General features: G+C 48.9%; 1 protein-coding gene across 1 annotated transcript in view; it reads left to right on the top strand.

Moving 5' to 3' along the window:
* Vwa5b1 (von Willebrand factor A domain containing 5B1) overlaps window positions 1-20366 on the top strand; it is a 41067-nt gene extending 20701 nt beyond the window's left edge. Inside the window, exons 11-21 of the mRNA XM_051173662.1 lie at window positions 258-443; window positions 2508-2679; window positions 3950-4140; window positions 8924-9125; window positions 9366-9680; window positions 12010-12147; window positions 15127-15261; window positions 16432-16506; window positions 17184-17250; window positions 18065-18182; window positions 19637-20366. Coding sequence (XP_051029619.1) covers window positions 258-443; window positions 2508-2679; window positions 3950-4140; window positions 8924-9125; window positions 9366-9680; window positions 12010-12147; window positions 15127-15261; window positions 16432-16506; window positions 17184-17250; window positions 18065-18182; window positions 19637-20146 — 2109 coding nt within the window. The 3' untranslated portion in view covers window positions 20147-20366. The remainder of the gene's footprint in view (window positions 1-257; window positions 444-2507; window positions 2680-3949; window positions 4141-8923; window positions 9126-9365; window positions 9681-12009; window positions 12148-15126; window positions 15262-16431; window positions 16507-17183; window positions 17251-18064; window positions 18183-19636) is intronic.
* Window positions 20367-20670: the final 304 nt, after the last annotated feature.

Below are 20670 nucleotides of genomic sequence, written 5' to 3'. Positions count from 1 at the left end.
TGAGGTTGAGATGTCACCCCAAATATGAGCTCTGCAGTGGACCATTGAGCTAATGACAGCCACACTTTGATCTCCTTTTCAAAATGCTAAGCTTCCAAGAGTCTAAGGAGTTCAGAGGTTCGTCCACTGCTAGACCAGCTACCCCAAGCCTGTTGTGCCTTCCTCCCCTCAAGCTCACATTCTCTCCATCTTTTTGTCTCCTCATCTCCCCACATCCTCCTCACACCTCATGTACTCTGTCTGACCTTCCCCAACAGATGATCAAATCCTTGAAGAAGGCCATGGCCCCAATGCTGAGTGACGTGACCGTGGAGTGGGTCTTCCCTGAGACCACAGAGGTCCTGATCTCACCTGTCAGCACCAGCTCCCTATTCCCTGGGGAACGCCTGATGGGATACGGCATTGTGTGCGATGCCTCCTTGTACATTTCCAATTCCAGATCTGTGAGTACCCCAGATGTGTGGGAGATTGAGGAGCTGCCTCCTCGCCCCTCTCCCATTACTCAACATGGTTGGTTTTTAAGGAATTGCAAACTCAATGCCTAAAGTGGCTAAGTATAAAATGAACTTAGTACATTAAGAGCTGGGGGTGTGGCTCAGTCAGTAGAGTGCTTCCTGTGCTAGCAAGAGGACCTGAGTTCAATCCCCTGTGTAGAAATGCTAGGTACAGTGGCATGCACTTATCTTCTGGCCTTTACGTGCATGTGTGCACATGTGCACCCACACACACAGGAATATACATGCTTACTCGCTTGTATAGCAGACATGTATTTTAAAAATAATAATGAAAATGAAAGAGGGAAGCCATGAAGGAGAATAGCATGGCTGAGCTCCTAGATAAGGCCAAAGGAGCAGAGAGGAACATGTCCAGCTGCCTAGGGTTCACCTGACTGACTAGACTAGAAAGCCTCCGTTCAGTCTATTGAAATGTTTTTGTACTGGGATACAGGCCATGTATGGAATGTGTTTCTAAGAATAATTGGAATACTATATGAAATGCCCAGAATTTTTAATGTTTAACATAAATGTGTAATGAAAGGTAGGTTATTCAACTATGCATAGAAAATTCTAAACAAAATACTGTCCGTCCCCCCCCCCATGGTCCATGCTGTATTTAATTCTCATTATACATGGAGCCCTGAAAGATTATGAATACACATTCCACAGAGGAACCCAACAAAGTCATCCATTCATTCTCTTGGGCTGGTGAAATTCCTGACGCAAGGCAAAGTTCCTGCTCAGCCTCACGGGTGTGAGGAAGCGAATTTCTCCCCAGAACCCACATATTCAGGAAGCATTGTGGCTGCTTGTCATCCTAGAGCTGGGAAGGTGGGGACAGGAGGACCCATCCCCAGGGCTTGAGTCTAATGACAAACTCTAGGACACCAAGATCCTGTCTCAAGGAGGTAGGCAGCAATGAGTGATGCTGAGGATGACATCCAACGTTGGCCTCTGGCTTCCACACACAGACCCACGCATGTGCATTCTCATGTATATGAACAGATACAAACATACAAAGACAAGCACACATCATTTTTCAAAGTTCTGTTTTCTTCACCCATGAGGCTGGCCATGTTGTTGCCTATTATTGGCAGATGTTGGGTAAACAGCACCTTCATATGCTGTTGATGGAAGTGTGACTGGACATTGCCCTCCTGGAAGGCAATCTAGAAATAGCTTGTGAAATTAGAAATACGTGCAGTCCAGAAACGTCACTCCTAGGTGCTGCCCCAGAGGCATAACAGCAATGTAATAGAGTTATGACGTCAGATCATATGGTGGTAAAGACAAACAGCCATGAAGCAAATGCTTCCAAATGCTTCACATTGAAAGGCAGTGGAATGTTATACAGCTGAGTGTTAAAGACAATGGTTAGCAGGAAGAATGTTTAACTACAAAATTCAAGATACTGATAAATGTGTTCGGTCTGGTTTTTATAAAGCATGACTTTCAAAATTGTGCTGTGTGTGTGTGTGAGAGAGAGAGAGAGAGAGAAAGAGAGAGAGGGAGAGAGAGAGAGAGAGTGTGTGTGTGTGTGTGTGTGATGGAGAGCAGGATGAAAAGATGCATAGTTCATCTGTTAGGAGACAAGAATGAAGTTTAGAATTACATTTTTAAAAATTTTTCAGTGGACAAGGTCAATGATTTTAACTATCACCATAATATAAGAATAAATTCTTTTCTTATTCTCTCTCTCTCATTTTTGTTTTTATGTTGTGTTGTTGAGACAGAATTGTACTTTGTAGCCCAGGCTGGCCTGGAACTCACCATGTAGCTCAGGCTAGCCTTGTACCATAGTTCCTGAGTTCTAGGATCACAGATGTGAGCCACAACATCCAGCACTATGTTCAACCAGCTCCAAACAAGCAAGCAAGCACTCCTTCCTTATTTTTCTAGGTCCTCAGAGGTGAACTCCTACCCAAGCCTGACCACACACCCTTTGCTGCCCACGGAAGTCCTTGCGGAGTCTAACTTCACTCTCGCCCTCCCTCCCTCTCCTGTGTCTAGGACAAAAGGCGAAAGTACGGCATGCTGCACGCTCAGGAGTCCAGCAGCTCCGTTTTTTACCACTCTCAGGATGAGGGACTTGGCCCAGACAGTGCAAACTGTGCCAAAATCTTCAACCCGGAGCAGGCCAAAGATGCCCAACCATGCAATGGAGACTCCCCCACCCATCGTGGTTGGTCCTCTGCTTTCTGTTCTGTTCCGTTTTCCATGGAAGCCTTAATGATTGCTACCTTACGCTGAGCATTTACTATGTGTTACCCATTTGATAAAAATTATCTCTGGGACCAGTTAGCAGCTGGGGTTGGGCAGGATGATATCCACTGTACAGATCAGTTAGCAGCAGTGGGTGTGGATGTGATGATAGCCATGGTATAAATAAGGAGACAGAGTCTACAGACTCTCAACAACTGACTAAGCTTTGGATGCTAAAGAGGGGGTCAACCTAGACCTATGTGCCTCTGTTGAGTTAAAACCATTTTCAAAGAGCATTTAGTGATTATTTGACAAGGAGAATAGTGGGGGCAATAGGGCGGCTCCCACCTGGCACCTGCCCTCCAAGATACCCCCTTTAGACACAAAGGCAGAAGTGACCTTAACTCTGATAAAGCAGAGGAACAGAGACCACAACTGTCCCCACAGAGAGAGGAAAGCATTTCTGCCCAAGATCATAGACAACTAAGGACTGATTCTTAGCTGTGGGAAGGGAGAGGAAGTGCCTGCTAGCAGAAGCACTCGGGCAATGCCATGGAGGCATGGCATATAGAAAGCACTGGTCATTGGCTACTCATCTATTCCAGTTTCCACTGACCACACAGCATCTCTAAAAGGGGACCACAGGGCACTGGGGAGGTGCTCATTGGGAAAGCGTGAGTGTGGATTCCTAGCTAAAGCCCAGTGTTGGGAGATGGAGACTGGAGGATCCAGGGGCATGCTGGCAAATCTAGCTTATCAGTGAGCTCCAGTCAGTGAGAGATTCTGTCAAAAGAATACAATGGGCTGCTCACCTCAGTGGCACATATACTAAAACTAGAATGATATAGAGGAGATTAGCACAAAGATGACAGGCACGTGCATGAAGCATCCCATAGTGGTGAATAAGTTCAACATGAATTAAATGCAAATAAAAGCAAAACTTGTAAGATTGGGGCTGGGGAAAAGGCTCAGTGAGCCAAGCACTCACTATACCAGCAAGAGGGCCAGAGTTTGGATCCACAGAACCCATTTAAAATGAGTAGAATGGAAAACAATTGAGAAAGATTACACAAGGACAGTTGTGGAAAGATAGACCTAGAAAGGCTTTGGATGCTAAGGGAAACACACGCACATATTTCTGTAAGAAAATGGAAATTTAAGACATTTCAAAGCCAGACAATGGCATGTTAGCCCCTTTCTTTCCCTACTACCTCCACCCTGATAACTCCTCTCTTATTACCCTTGCCCAGGTCTGAATGTCTCTAGGAGACGGAGGGCATACAGCACCAACCAGATCTCCAGCCAAAAGGCCTGCCCAAGAGCCACCACAGCCAGTGACCCTACTGGGACTGCCAAGAGACTCCCACTGCGAAAAGCCAAGGAGCAAGACCTTGCCAATGAGAGCAGCTCAGAGAGCCAGCGTTGGCAGATTGACCTGCAGGTACCTAGGCAGAGTAGGGTGGGAGGGGATGGGAGGAACTTGGGTTGGCTATGGCTCACACATAACAACAAAGATGGGTGCTTATTGCACAAGAACATTGAGTAGCAGGTAGAAATCAAAGTCCAGATCCAGCTAATGCCAAGCTGTGATGTTAGTTTTCATTTGAAGCATATTTATTGATGACCTCTCAAACAGGTCATCCTTGGCTTAGTAAGTCACCCCTCCATCCTTAGCTGGACCTTCGTCTGCCAACTCCCAATGCCTTCCTAATCATGACACCCACTAGTCAGTATACAGTCAGCTCCTGTATACAGCACTTCCCCATTGGCACAGGGCAGCCATATAGACTCTTGTCATTAGGTTTTTTGGTACCTGGGAGAGGAGAGAGTTTGGAGACCATCTGCCCTCACTTGGTACAGATGTGGCAACCGAAGGTCAGAGAAGTAAGCAGGCTTAACCAGAACCACATGGTCAGCCTGTGGATTTGACCCAGGAAGCCCTGACCCTCGGGATCTTTGCTTTCCTTCTATCACACTGCTGGTCCTTCCATGACTGGACCAAAGGCAAAGGAAATAGGAGTCAGAGCCACCACAGAAAAGGTCATCAGTGTTCTGTTAGGTCAGCCCTCAACCCCCTCAGCATTGCTGTTGTCAAGGCTCTGCCATAGAGATTGGTCCTAGGCATGACAGAATGTCTCCAGGGTCAGCGGGATAAAACCACCCAGTTGACACCACTGTGCTAAACCACTTACTTAATCATTTTCTTCAGGACAGAAACCATGTAGATGTGTCCTAAGCATGTGGGTCAAAGCAGCATCCCACCATCTCCAGTGTGCCTTCCCACTACCCCGCCACATCCTCACCCAATCTCCACATATGATGGCCCACACACCACCTGGCCCCTGGGGCCTCTCCTCTGTGCTTCTCCAGGGACTCTCAATGTCCTTGGTATATGTTGGTTAGTCTTGGAGCCAGGCACTCTTCTCATGCATTTCTGAACCCCTCTGAACCCCACCGCCTCATCTACAAGACGGGGAGAATGTATGCGGATGGGTGAATCCGCCATCCACCAGCAGATGTGGAGTGAGAGTAAACTCCAGGTGGAGAAGGCTTCCAGGCTTTAGTGGATTCAAGATGCAGCCCTGGCCCCGTGTCTGGCTGTAGTCGGTGTTCTTCAATGGCAGCTCTAGTCATTGTGTGCTCCAGGCAACTAGCTACCTTCCTTTGTCCCATCTTTCAAATCTCTTTCCCCTCCTACCTGGCTTTCTCCTCCTGTATTTCACCAGCACTCCACTGTATGTATGTAGATTGCCCCAGAGACTCTGGCTGGGAGAATCTAAAAGCTAGCTTGTAAATGCCTCCTCTGTTACCATGGAAACTGTAGCAGAGTCCATTTCTCTCTGACCCAGTGTGGGTGGCGGTAAGGTCAGTGGAGGGGTCAGGGAGTTGCGACTGGGCACCTGCTCCCCGAGAACTACCCTAAAAGTGTCCAGTATCCCTTTCTTTCATGCCTTGAACTATAGGTCCTTGACCTGGAGACAGGAAGATACCCCTTCTATGGGAGGCACACCTCAATACTTACTAATACATACTTAATAGTGTGGAGAGACCCCCCCCCAGTGCTTACGGATATCCCCCCAAATTACATTACACCTGATAAGTGATTTTGTCTTCTCATCTCATTCTCCTGCCAGATCATGTACGTGTTCTCAGAAACTGGAAATTCATTTTAGCTTAATCCTCTCCCATCACAAAAGTAATACATACTACTCAACATTTGGAATTAAATCTTTCAAACAGTTCAGTTAGGTATAAAGTACAAAGAAAGTCTCCTTCCCCTACACCAACGCGCACTTGGTTCCGAGTATGTCTTTCTAGAAATACCATGCACATACACGTATACACAGAACACATGCATATTTTAATATCTGCTTATGCAAATTATCCTCCAACATAGTGTCTTGATGCTTTTTTAAAATAAATTTTTATCACATTTGTCTCCGCTGTGTACACGTTTGGGTGGGCAAGTGGGTGTGCATGCTTCTGAACCCTTGTGGAGGTTAGAGGACAATTCCTGGGAGTCAGATCTCCTTCCACAGTGTGGGTCCAAGGGATCAAGCTCTGGATGTCAGGGTTGGTGGCAAGTACCTTTACCAACCGAGACATCTCACTGGCCTTCTTAATGGCATCTGAATTCATGCTTACATACAGGAAAACCACTCTTTCTGATGAACAACAGTTCTCTGAGGCTGACGATCACAAAGTTTACTCTTCATTGTCATTGAGATACAGATCTGTCATAGTTTAATATTTAAGGTAATTTTTCTCAACTACCTTCTCACAGCACTGTGGGAAAAAAAACAACAACATAAAACCTTTTATTCAGTATTGTGAGATACTCCATTGTATAGATCTACCATACTGTAGCCCTGGCCAACATGGAACTTGCTATATAGACCAAGCTGGCTTCAAATTCACAGAGATCTGTTCCCCTGCCACCTAAGTGCTAGGATTAAAGGCATTGCCACCCCACCCAGCTAGTTACCTGAACTGTACTCAGGACATCAATACTGCAACCAATACACGTGCCTTGCACATAGACCCTTGTACCCATATGGCTCCCATAGGGTTGAATTTGTAAGAGTAAAATCATTGTCTCAGGTAGCTCGTGGATTTCAATTGGTGATAGACAACCCGTTGTCCCAGTTTGTGCCACTGTCATTCCCCTTTACCATCCATAAGAGACCCTGACACACTGAGACCAAACATCCAGATATTTACCCATCTCTAATGTGGAAAACCGTGACTTAGCTTAGCTGCCATGAATCTGAACATTTCCACTTAGCTTATTGATACGTTAGATACAAAACACTTGTGGATGAACACCCCCACTATTCTAATTTGTCTTTTCTCTCCAATTACATGGAAGATATTTTTTTTCTTTTCTGTTTAAGACCAGAAAAAGAATAATTGTTTATTGAGCACACTAGAAGAGGACAAATGGGCTGGGCAGTAGGTACGATGCCACCTTCCCCTTAGGGCAATGTCACATGAGGCAAGAGCAAGGGGTGTCTTCCTGTGTTTGGAAGAAGTTTCTTTGTGAGTAGCTTCTGGGCTTGTCATGAGGAGGAGAGCAGTCTGGATTGGCTGATTAATGCTCCTGGGATCTTAGCATGAGTCACCCTGGATGTACCATCTCTGTCATGCAAATCAGGGCAGCCCTGGTCCAAGGCTAAAGTCACTTGGCACTGGGCTGCCGTTCAGTGGGGTCATGTGAGCCTAGCCTGCTGTTCCCTCGTGGATTCCTGAGTCCCACTTAGCAGAAGAACTCCTTTCACGTGTGTCCTCTGACCACACATGCTCAGTGGCACTAAAATGCACTTTTAACAAACACATGTTTTTACATAATTCAGTGGTTGGGTGGGACTTAAAGGATCCTGAATTCCCAGGAAACCCAAGCAATACCAAGAGTGTTTTCTAAAAAAAAAAAAAAAAAAAAAAAAAAAAACTCCATCCTACATGGTACAAGGGTATTTCCCATCTACCCCTTGGCTTTCAGATGCTTGTTTATACCAAGCCCAAGAACAGATAGATGAAATCATCAAAACAGACTGAAAAGCCAATAAACATCACCAAACACACATGCACGCTTTGTAAGGATAGTGTAGCGAATTGACGAACCACAGAGAGCCCACTGTATTCAGCAAACAGTGCTGAGATCTGCACCATTTGGAGTTTGAAGCCAGCTCGGTCTATATAGCGAGTTCCAAAGTAAAATCTGGTTCCCATCGCCTCACAGGAAAATAAATTGCATATGAATCAAATACTCAGAACACACAAACAAAAATAACAAAACTTGTAGAAGATTTTTGAGAGGTGGGGGTAGGAAAGACCTTTCAAGCACAACATATGGTGAAGACATAAGGGAAAGGGTTGGTAATTTTAACTATACATAAAAAAGGTTTTAAGCTCTATGCCAAAAATGAAAGTGGCTTTGGAATTCTCCACGGCACATGGTTCTCTGCGCCTTGGAGCTGACCCGTGGCCTGAAAGTTTTCTGGTTTCTGTTTCTCATGGGTGGTGGAGACTGGGTCCCTGGGTCCCTGAGGGGATTACCCTGGGAAGAACTACAGAGCAGAAAGAGGAGAGCAGTGGGCAGCGTTGGGGGGGGGGGCAGAAAAATGAGGCTAGCCACCAGCCAATGGGCTTCACCTCCTCCATTTCTCTTCTTTCTTCCCCTCTTCTCATCCCTCCCTCCTCTCCCTCCTTCTTGTCCTCCCTCTCCTCCACATCCCCCTTCCTCCTCTCCATCCTCTCTTCTCGTTCTTCTCCTTCTCTTCCCCTTTTCACCACCTCCTTCCCATCCTCCTTCCTCCTCTTCCTCATCCCCCTTCCTCCTCTTCCTCATCCCCCTTCCTCCTCTTCCTCCTCCTCCCCTTTCCCTTCCTTCCCATCCCCCTTCCTCCTCTTCCTCATCCCCCTTTCCCTTCCTTCCCATCCCCCTTCCTCCTCTTCCTCATCCCCTTCCTCCTCTTCCTCATCCCCCTTTCCCTTCCTTCCCATCCCCCTTCCTCCTCTTCCTCCTCCCCCTTTTCCTTCCTTCCCATCTTCCTTCCTCCTCTTCCTCTTCCCCCTTTCCCTTCCTTCCCACCCCCCTTCCTCCTCCTCATGCACCTCTCTCTCCATCTGCTTCCCTTCCTATTTCTCTTGCCTCCTCCTCTCACCCCCCTCCTCCACTGCATCCCTCCTTCCTCCCTTCCCCTGCTCTCTGCTTTCCTCCTTAGCCCTTACTCAACAGTGGCCAAGACATGAGCCAGGGCCCCAGAATCCACGGCCCAGGGGCCCGAAGGCCCTCCCTTCTGCCTCAAGGCTGTCAACCCATGCTGTTCTCTGGCCCGGAGCCTCATTCCTGGAGCCCTATGAAGGAACTGGATCCTGGTTCCAGCCCTAAGTCTGTCCCTGACAGCCGAAGCTCTGAGGACCTAGGTAAGTCAAGGTCCAAGGTCTGAGGAGATAGGAAGGCTGTGGTCCAATTTCAGATGACACTCTTGCTCTGAGATACCTCTCTGGGACTAGCCCAGTCTATGCTGCAATAGCCCAATAGGAAGTTGTCTTCTACTAAGGGGGGGGGCGCACGGGACACGACGGAGTAGGGGAGCGATGTCCTTTGTGGGTGGCTCCCTGGCTCTGGCCTCAGGTTCAGCCCTCTTGCCCTTCCATCCACAGAGCCACCCCATCACCCCTCCACCTTTGAGAGGGAGACATCCTCAGACTGGGAGCCCATGGCTGAGTCAGAGGAGCAAGTCAGTCCCTGCAGGCCTGCCACCCCAGGCCCTGTGCTGGGCAAGGCCCTGGTGAAAGGCCTGTGCAACAACCAGCATCTGCAGTGGGAGGTGAGCTTTGAGCTGGAACCACCAGCCCTGCAGAGGGGTGATGAGCAGGATGCAGACATGTGGAGCGAGACCTTCCACCACCTGGCAGCACGCGCCATCATCCGCGACTTCGAGCAGCTGGCAGAGCGTGAGGATGAGATCGAGTTGGGTGAGTGCCCAGGATTGTGGAGGGGGTGGTATTCCCTACCAGAAGCCAGTCCTTTAGCAGCACTGTGTCCCTCTCTAGGTCCAAGGCCCGCCCCATCCCTTCCCAAAGCTCTGCCCACACCCGAAGTCCCGCCCCCTAGCAGCCTAGTGCCCCACCCACTGCCCACACCCCAAAGCCCTCAAAGCCTTTGTTCTGAGGGTCCCAGCAACCCAACCATTTGCCTAGGTTAGCTGCCTAACCAACCAGCTCTACCCAATGCCCCCCCTTGCCTGAATGCCCACCCCATCTTTCACCAAAGCCTTGCCCATACCATATGATCCTCCCTCTAGCCTTCCAGTGCCCTGCCCACTGCCCTGTGTATGCCCAAACCTCTTCACGGTACCTTCCAATGACACCCCCCCTCAAAAAAAAATCATTCGTCCCTGCCCTTCATAAAAGCCCCTCCCACAACCTGGAAGTCTGCCCTCCTGGGCACAGCGCTCTGCCCGCCTCTTAGATCCACCATTCTTCATGGAAGCCCCACCCATGCCCTGCTCAGTCTTAGAAGCAGAGAGGAGGGTTCCCTATTCTGCTCAAGGCTCTAATATTAATTCTTCCCCTCCTGCCTCCAGCACTTACCACCTTCGCACACCCTTGGGTGGCCAAGGCTTTCTGCCTACCACTCGATGTTTCCAAGGGCCTCCATTCCACCACACATCTCCCTGACTTTTAATGGCATTAGTGGCTCCATCCTCAACCTGAGGTGCCCTGCCTTCCTCAGCCCTGGCCTCCTCCATCTCTCCCACTCTCCTAGTGACACACCCTCCTCTTTTCCTGCCTCCTCTACTCCTACACTCCCTCACCCCATACTCCCTCACACCCTGCACTTCTCTGCAGTGCCCAATGCCTAGTTCTGCAGAGTTATAGGGGCTCCTCCGAGACAGAAGCTTTCCTACAGGGTCCCTAGACCCAGCTGAGCTCCTGTGCTTTCTCATCAGCCCATTGACATTCTGAAAGTCATCGGGGGAGGCAGCTGGGGGGGGGGCAGGCTAGGTATTTGGCCCTGTAGATGCCTCGGAAGTTTGGCTGGCATAGAACAAAGCAAGCCCATCCTTTCCCAGGAGCACCTGGCACTGGCTAACAGAGGCCAGCATTAATCAAACAATTACACAGATAATTAATTAAGTGCTGCTCAGAAACACATGAGTCCAAGCCATGTGTAAAAGGGATGATTTGAGAGCTAATTTAGTTCAGGAACTAGGGCAGCCTTTCCCCAGAATGTGACTATTGAGAGCTGGATGAAACAGGCTTGGAGAACAGAGATAAGGGCCAATAAGAGTTACATGATTCCTTTGTTCTAAGTTTACTCTTCATTTACATACTATGTGTCTTATGTTTCATTTGTATTTCGGGGTAATGCGTGATACTCTTTTCTTCCCATAAATTCTCCTCCGCCCCTCATTTCCCTGGCTTTCTGAACAGCTCTCAGAAGGCAACAAGCCATAAAGAGGGCTCACTATTTGATAGAAAGGACCTGAGCTTCCAGGGCAGGTCATCCCAAATCCTAGTCTCAGATCCTTATTAACTTGCTATGTGACCCTACATGGACTTGTTCCCTGGTTTTCAATCTCTCTCTCTCTCTGTCACTCTGTCTCTCTCTGTCTCTCTCTCTCTCTCTCTCTCTCTCTCTCTCTATTTGGTTAGGGGTGGGAGTAGAGGGGCTGGATAGATATATACAGAGGCCCAAAGAGGATGCTGGGTGTGTTACTCGCTCTATCACTTTCTACCTTATTCCCTTTAGATAAGAGTCTCTCACTAAACCTGAGGTGGTCCTGCCTCCCCATCCCTGCATCCCCAGCACCGGGTCACAGGTGGCCATGCTCATACCTAGCTTTTCAGTTGTATGCTAGGGACACAAACTTCTTTCTTAGCAAGCATTCTTACCTGTGGAGCCATCTTCCCAGCCACATCGTAGTAGTCCAGGAACCCACAAAGTCCTATAACAAGGTTCCCATTAGTCATCCATAAAATTCAAATATAAAATACAGACAACACAGAATACCTTTTAAATAATGCAAGTTATTTAAAATTAGCTATCTTTTATTCTAAGATGATGACTTAATTTTTTTTACATTAAGATATCCTTTATCTTTGTGAAATGATGTGAGGTTTTTTATTTGTTTGTTTTTGTCTGAATGCCTTTAATTAGTACTTTCACAAGCCCTTGATTTCAAGACCTATATATGATCCCAAAGATGAAACCTGCTAGGCAAGCTCTCCTTTTAGCTTCTAGAGTCTCCAAGTAATACTTCCTGATCCCAAACAGTGACCCTCACTCTTGCTTCCTCAGGGTCTAATCACCGATACCAGGTGAATGCTGTGCACACCAGTAAGGCCTGCAATGTGATCAGCAAATACACGGCCTTCGTGCCTGTGGACATAAACAAGAGGCAGTACCTGCCCACCGTAGTGAAGTACCCCAACTCCGGTAAGGCATGCATGTGCAAGGGTGGAGCACTTCAGCCCAGAGGGGCGGAGATGCCCAAAAGGGCAGCCCTGCACACAGGAGCGCAAGGCAAAGCAAAAGCAAAAAACCGGTGGCTCGGCCACCAAAGGGGAAAAGAGCAAATGCCTTTTCCTGTATCTTGTTTTCCTCAGGAGGCACAATGAATGATAAAGTCCCGAAATGTCTACATTGATGCACAATAGGTACAGATGGGTCAGAGTGATCATCAACAGGGAAAGAAAGCTTGCACTTCCCTGCTGTTTCGTCTTCATTTCTCTTGATGAGTGTCTACAAGCAGGGGAAGCAAGTGACATTCAAGGCTACATGAGTTAGGACACACCAATACATACTATATTTTCCAAAATATGGGTGTGAAACAGTCTTTCCATTAGGGAACATTTAAATGTTTGATTTGATAATATAGTGCGTTCCACTGCTGGGAGCTCCCATCATCCATCGGGCCAGCCTGGTGACACAGGCCTGGCATTCTCTCTATACAGAAGATTGACAGGGTTGCAGTTCAAGGGCTACCTGGGCCACATAGTCAGCCTCCCAGGCTAGCCTGGGCAATTTAGCAAGGCCTTGTCTCAAAATAAAAAACAAAAAAGAGAGCCAGGGATATAACTCAATGGCAGAGTGCTTGCCTAATGTAGGAGGCCCCAAGGTCAGTCCCTAGGACTAACTTTTTTTGTTCTTACTCTCAATCCATGTTCTAAAGCATATTTTAGATCATCTAACACCCAGAACAGGTTCTGCAAAGTGATTATTGCTCCATTTTACAGATGGAACACAGAGGCAGAGGAGGTTTAGAAGCATGGCCTAAATTCACAGAGCAGAACGGTCAGCGTTATACTTTGAATCCCCGTGGCCTGGTTCAGTCTGTGTTCTCCAGGCCTCCATACTGTCTCTTAATAAGTATTGGGACTGGCAAGGTGGCTCAGCAAGTAAAGGCACCTGATGCCAAACCTGAGAAGTTACGTGTGGTCCCTGGGACCTACATGGTTTATGAAAGTTATTCTCTGACCCTCACATACACAGTGGCAAGCGTGAGTGTGCGTGTGCGTGTGCTGTGTGGTATCTGTGTCTGTAGTATCTGTGATGTCTGTGTGTGTCTGTGACATTTCTGTGTGTGTCTGTGTAGATCAGTGCCTCTCAACCTTCCTGATGCTGTGACCCTTTAATACAGTTCCTCATGTTGTAATGACCCCACCACCACAAAATCATTCCATTGCTACTTCATAACTGTAATTTTGCTACTGTTATGAATCATAATGTGGATATCTGATAAGTGGCCCCTGTGAAAGGGTCACTTCAGCCTAACTAAAGTGGTCCCCATCCACAAGTTGAGAACCACTGGTATAAGGGGGCATTTCCATGTTTTGTTTTATTTTTGTTGTTGTTTTGTTTCTTTTTTTTTTTAACTCTATGGTTTTTCATTTCTGAACGCCACTTTCTTGGCATTTGCTGGGCCTCGTCCTTGGTCAGGTAGTAGTTTGTTTTTGTTTGTTTGTTTGTTTGTTTGCTGGTCTTACTGGGGATGGAACCAGGACCTTGGCTTACTAGGCAAGCACTGTGCCCTGAGCTACAGCATCAGACTGCAATTCTTTCTTCTTCTTTTTCTCCTCCTTCTCCTTTTTTTCTTAACCAGACCTCCAGGAAGAAGTTTAGAAACAAAACATACCCCTCCCCTCCCCTTCTTCTCCCTTGCTCTCTCATTTCCTTATCCTTGTTACCAAAGTGATCCCTCATTCCCACCTCCTATTTCCAGCTCAGACGGCCAAGGCTGGACCAGAGGCTGTGGCCCCGCTGTAGTCCCACTCCTGCTTCAGGGAAGCCTCTTACTCCCCTCACCCAACTCTGACCCTATGGCCTGCACGTATATAGTGCAGCCTGGGAGATCAAGAACCCAGGCACTTCTTACCCCAAATCCCAAAGCCCCTACCCAACAGTCCCCATATGTGTGCTGAGAAACCAAAGCCCTATTTCTTAGCCTGTAAATAGCTGTCTAGTGCAAAAAATAGAAAATATCAAGTCAGGGAGTGCATTCAAGGACCCTGGGTTAAATAAAGCTAGGAGCTTTCTTTACTGCAGGAGGTCTCAGAGCCCTTAAAGTATTAGTTCACATCAAGACACCTGGGGAATGGACTGTGGTCTGCAGCTTTTCCAAATCTACTCCCCAACGAGACTATTATTTGATGCTTATTTGTGTATTTGTAGGTGTGTGACCATGTGGGTGTATGTGTGTTTGTATTCGTACGTGTGTGTGCCCACATATGGAGGCCAGAGGTCAACCTCAGGTGTTGTTCCTCCGGTGCTGCTTGTTTGAGATGATGTCATTGGCTGGAAGCTCAGTGAAAAGGCTAGCTGGCTAGCTGGCCACATCCCGCATCCTCCTACCTCTGCGTCCCCAGCACTGGGATAAGTGTGCACCCCACACCAAGCTTCTGAGACTCAAACTCAAGTGCTTGCACACTTTACTGACTAAGCTGACTTCCCAGAAACACAGCTCTTATCTGTAAGGAACAACTTGAAGACTAACGTTCTCTAGAATGCGGTCTTCTAAACATACTTTAGGGAGTTGGCTTTGCCCTTCTGCCTTCCATTGGCAATGCCTGGGGCTTCAAGGATCTGTGTAGGATGGGGGGAGGGCCCATTGTGAAACATGGGCCGTTTCACAATAGGTCAGCAGTTATATTTACCTGGTAAGACAGAGATTAGAGATTGTTATCCCCATTCTCCAGATAGGGAAACCAAGGCTCAGAGTTCACATCCTATCCAGCTAATGAGGGATGGGACCGGAGTTCAAACCCAGATCTTTCTGGTCCTAAGGCTCATAGTCTTGCCTACCTTGGGTTAATTAAAAAAGGGCCATTTCTTCATTGCTGACAGCCTTGGGGATAGGACAGAAGCCAATAGATTCACACCCACCTGATTCCCTACCCTTCCTTGTCCTCCTCGAAGGTGCCAGACTACGAATGATGAGCTTCCGAAACCTGACCCGACAGTGGAGGGTCTCATCTGCTGGCAGTAGAAAGCCCCAGTCAGTGCTCAGAGAGCACTCCTCAGCTGCAGGAGACAGCAAATTCCAGACCCTAGGTAAATGCCATTTCATGTGCTCAGAAGTCCAGGCACCCCTACATCCAAGGCCTCAGGGGCCCTCTCTGAGTCTGCCATCTTGGATCCCTGAGCTAGAAGAGGGCAAGGCCAGGCCTCTCGGGTTCTGGAGGATTACTGTAGGCACAGGGGTTTGATATGACTCCAGTATAAAGCTTTGTACAGACGCAGGAAGCAGGAAACAGCAGGCAGGGCTTTCCTGCAAGGCCTTCCTGCACAGCGGCCCCTCTCACCCTCAGCTGCTGTCCCTCCAGCCTCCTGGTTCCCCCAGACACTGGGTTCTGGAAAACCTAAGGAGCAGGAGCAAGCCATGACCAAAGAGGCCATTTGATCTGTTCTGGTCCCACCATCTGCTGGTTCCTAGAACCCTCCTTTCAGCCTTCACTCAATTGCCTGGAGCTCACAGAACTGCAGCATGCGTGACCTTTGTGTGACCTTGAGCTGATTGCCAGACTGGCTTCTCTGCATCTTTCATATATGCCGGTCTTTCTGACTGTCCACAGATAGCCCGTACTCATACTGACCCCTTCCTTCCCTTGCAAACCTCCATACACAGTGGAGACATCCTGCCCTCTGCTGAACAAGGGGAAGACACCAGAAGCCACACCCTGACCCTAGCCAGACACCCACAGAGAGATAGTAAAAGAAAGACTGGATGCCCAGAGTGACTCTGCACAGAATTAAGAGCAATGTCTTGGTCTTTTTGTGCCCAAGCCCCAGGGGACCTGCTGAGCCCAGTCATTGAGTCTCTGGAACTCTCAGGTCTAACCATTCCTTCTCTACATCTCAGCCTTCAGCAGGCAGAGCCTTCCATTGAAGCTTTGTTCAAGTCCCCCATCTCCAGTCCTTCAACTCTTCTTACTCTACCACGCCCCCCCCCCAGTTCCCTACCAAAGGCTGTCAGTGGTCACACTAAGAGGTCCCTGAGTGCACGGCTGCACACTTGGTGAAGCACTGAGCATTACCTGACTCCGTCCAATGACACTGTAAGACAGATGTCCTTAGCCCCAATTTACAATGTAAACTGATAAAGTCCCATTACCAAGAGCCCACTGCTTAGTGAGTGGGGGGGTGTTAGGTCTTGGAGCCCAGCATGGTAGGAAGAAGGGAAGGGGAAAGGTGCTCAGACCCCACTGGCATCCTCTGTTGCAGCCCTAGAAGAAAGCCCTACTTCAACCTTCAATAAAATCCTGTCTCCTGGCCACGAGAAGCACACTGCTGCAGAAGGTAAGCAGGCAGCTGGACTGACCCTCTCACTGTGGTGGTGGATGTGTGGTGTGCTAGGGGCTGGGAGGTATCTCAGTACCAACGGAGTGCCTAGAAGCTCACTGATGTCTCAGAACAGCCAGCAAGAGATGGACAGGACTGTCCCCAGTTTAAAAATGAAGAAGCTGAGGCTTGAAAGGGGGAAAGCAATTTGCCCAATGTAATTTAGCAAGTCCGTTATAGAGCTGGACCTAGAGTTGGCCCCCCCCAGTCCTAGCTGAGGGGCTACTGTCCCGTCACACCCAGCATGGCATCCTCTAGCAGTGTTATCAACTCTGTGTCTACTCCAGAAATGGTGCAATTGGTGTGAATCTGCTACAGTCACTTCCTAGAAGATGCCAGGGTCTGCCTTCAAGAACCCTATAGGCTCACCTGCCCCTTACCCATGTCACCTGCCCCTTACCCATGTCACCTGCCCCTTACCCAAGTCACCCTTGCCCATGGCACCCACCCCTTACCCATGTCACCCTTGCCCACTGCATCTGGGGTGCAGCTGCTTGGCAATCAGTTCACATCCTGGCACCATCTGTACATAGACATCTGCCCCCACTCACTCAGAACCTGTTTCCCCAGCTGGGAGGTGACTCGGTGGACAAGTCCCCTATTAAGTCTCAGTCTGTCATTCTGTGACTCTCCAGGTCCCCCTCACCTGTCCACCAGTGCCCTGCCCTCCACGAAGGTCCCTGAGGCTCTCTTTGGATCCAAGTAAGTAGAACTTCCTCTCAGAACACGGCACTTTCCTTCCTTTTCCTGTCAAAGGCAGAGCCAGCCTCCCTTGCCTCAAGGGTGCTAAAAAGCCCTTTCACCTAAAGCTGCCACAGTGTACCGGATCTCAAGCTGCCTAAATACCCTGACCATTTCCAAGGTCTCTTTGAACATAAACATTCATGGGAAGGAAGGCCAAGAAACGGTTACTTTTTTCTTTGCTGTGGGGAAAAAAAAAAATCACCCAAGCAAAGCAACTTGTGGAGGGTTTGCCTTGGGCTTGTTTGGTTTGAGGGTACAGTCCCTCTCCATCACAATGTGGTGGGCATGGCCTCACAAGTGTGAGGCGGCTGGTCACATCATGTCTGAAGTAAGAAGGCTGGGGCTTGGTTCAAATTTTCCTTTTCATTCAGTCCAGGATCCAGGTCCATGGAATGGTGCGGCCCATGGGGTGGGTCATCCTTCCTTAGCTAGCTTGGAGAGTGGTCTCTTCATGATTCTAGATCCTGTCAGGTTGACAGTATCAACTGTCACAACCATCTTAGGAGGTTCTCATCCCTCGACTTGGATGGACATGGTATCCATAGACGGCCATAGAAGAACACTGACCTATTCATTGCCTTGTTGTTGTAAACAGACAAGTTAGGCATCAACAGGACACATTCCCTTTTTCCGGGCCTCCATTTCCCTGGCTGTCAAGTGAGGAGATTGAGGGATGCCATCTGTTGGGTCCTTCTGGCTCTGCCTTTCAGTGGCTGCTGGGCAGGCACCAGAGGTCTGGATGACCAGAGAGAACCTGTTTTTGTCTACACAGGTTGAATCTCAACAAGCCCAAGCTGCTAACCCGAGCTGCCAAAGGCTTTCTCAGCAAATCACTGACCAAGACTCCAGAGCCAACTCCGGGGAGCCAGAGCTTCGACTATATACCACTGGTGAGTTCCAGACCTCAGACCCCTCCCACCTAGCTCAGCCCCTGGCCACGCCTTCCACTCTTCAAAAGGGAGGAGCTCTTATCTCAGTTCTCCTAGCCAAAGAACACCCCATCCCAGCTTCCTAGAACTCTCCATCTAAGCAGCCAGCCACTAAGGCAGAGTGGTCAGGAGTTCCCACGTGGGGTGTGTGTTTTAGCCAGTGCCAGTGTGGAGAAGCTTTTCTGCACTCTGCTGACCTTGCCTTAAAAAGTCACAGGACTTTGTGTCCTACAACATCAGCCACGTGTCTGTTCTCAGTACATAAAAATAACCCTTGAAATGACTTGAAAGTGAGTAAAAGTCACATTCTGAGGACATGCCCAGGCTCCAAAAGTGGCTCTGCAGGTGGCCCGGGGTGCCAAGGAACAAGGCAAGCAGATCCTGCCACCTCTGAGTGTCCCTGAGCTTGGGGTCCATGCAGTGTGTGAAAGTTTGGGTACATCACCTCATGTCTCCATCCCTCCACATCCAAATATGTACATGGTGTCATTCGGAATCCCCAAATGTTCAAGGCAGATGAGTACTTACACAGTCACTCTGACAGTGTTAACTGAGTCAGGTTCATTGCAGACCCCCAGGAGATGACCTTGAGTTAGATACATGTAGTTCCTGGGATGAAGCCTCATGGAAGGCAGACCAGGAACCAGGCAATCCTAACCCTTGGGAGCAGTGGGAGGTTTTCTTTGTTGGGAAATACAGCTATGACCCTGAGGGCTGAGGTGGGGTTACTGACCGGATAGAGTATGACTTCCTGAAGAAGGCAATGGCTGAGCCAGGACATGAATCTTGAGGAGCCATGACCAAAGGCCAAGAGGGGAGACAACTTGGCATCTGCATAATGGAGTTAAGGGGTGAGAGTTCAGGAAAGTGGACCCAGGTAGTGAAAGGCTTTATAAATCACACACTGGACTTGGTCTAATAGAAAACTGATCTGGGTCTTCCGAGAATGCATGCACGAGCTAGGCTTCGTAAAAGGAGGTCCCTCTGAGTGCAAGGCAGATGGATGGCTATGGAGGAGGAAAGTGAGAGGGAGCAGGGGACAGGTGAGGAGGCAGGCAGCGGGCTGCCAAGCCTGTTAGGACTTGGAGAGTGACCAGTACACCTGCAGGGACAGAGGTGAGCAGACAAGAGTCCTCTAGACAGGCCTGCGCAATCGCAGTGGCCAAGCAGAGCCCCACAGGGTAAGAGGCAGGTTTGGAACCAGGAAAGTGAGTGAGTTTGGCTTGGAGAATAATTGGCCCCTGATGCTAAAGGAATAAAATGAGGCCATGCCCAGTTGACTTGGGGTGTCCCAAAATAGGCAGAGTGGGCAGGAGGAGATGAAAGGGCAGACTGTGTGGCTCTGGATTTCATGTGGTCTGGGACTCCACGGCCTGAGAGGTTTGGGGCCGACTGTGATGCTTCTCCGTCCACAGGTGTCTCTGCAGCTGGCCTCGGGAGCCTTTTTGCTCAACCAAGCCTTCTGCGAGGTCATCCAGGTCCCCATGGAGAAACTTAAGTGGACCTCACCCTTCATCTGCCTCCGAATGTCCCTCACCACCCACCGGCACAATTCAAAGAGCCCCCAGAGTCCACAGCATTACATCAGTCTGTCATCTCCACCCCCAGCCTGTGATGACAACCCCCTAGAGTCTGAAGCTGGAGGCAGCTCAGGCCTGGAGCCAAGTGCACTGTTGGAGCACACAGGAAAGCTGTGGGCCACCGTGGTGGCACTGGCGTGGCTGGAACACAACTCAGCTTCCTACTTCATTGAGTGGGAGCTGGTAGCTGCTAAGGCCAGCTCGTGGCTGGAGCAGCAGGAGGTGCCCGAGGGCCGCACACCAAACACACTCAAGGCCACAGCTCGCCAGCTGTTCGTGCTTCTGCGACACTGGAATGAGAACCTGGAGTTCAATATGCTCTGTTACAACCCCAATTATGTGTAGGGGACAGGGAGAAGGATGGGCCATTTGGGTTGGTAGGGGAACTTTTTGAAAGCTGTAGCCAATATAGTGTTACTAGAAAGAGCCTTGGACTGGCAGTGGGCAGGCCTGAATTCAATCCCAACCTTGCTACCATCTACTAACTGTAGATCAGTTACTGCCCCACCAGGGCCTTAGTTTCCCATCTACAAAACAAGAGGGTGAAATACCGCCATTTACTAGATTTTTTTAATGGACCCAATATCCCTTTTCATTTAGACCTTCAGGCAGCTCCAGAACTTGCTGATACTGGGGCATGGCAAGAGAAACACACACACACACACACACACACACACACACACACACACACACACACACACATACACGGGGGGGGGGGGGGGGAGCAGGGAGAAGAGTTGAGTTTTCCCCAGAGAAATACCATGTTAGCATGCACTTGGGAATGCAATGCCCCTCTCCAGTAAAAAGGTAGATAAGAAAATCCATCAAAGATAAACAGCCAGAACCACATGCTTGCTTCAGGCACCAAG

This window comes from Phodopus roborovskii, unplaced genomic scaffold (genome assembly GCF_943737965.1).
Source record: "Phodopus roborovskii unplaced genomic scaffold, PHOROB, whole genome shotgun sequence".
Classification (NCBI taxonomy): Eukaryota; Metazoa; Chordata; class Mammalia; order Rodentia; family Cricetidae; genus Phodopus; species Phodopus roborovskii.
The sequence above is the reverse complement of the archived record's forward strand: the minus strand, read 5'-3'. Positions and strand labels throughout refer to the sequence as shown.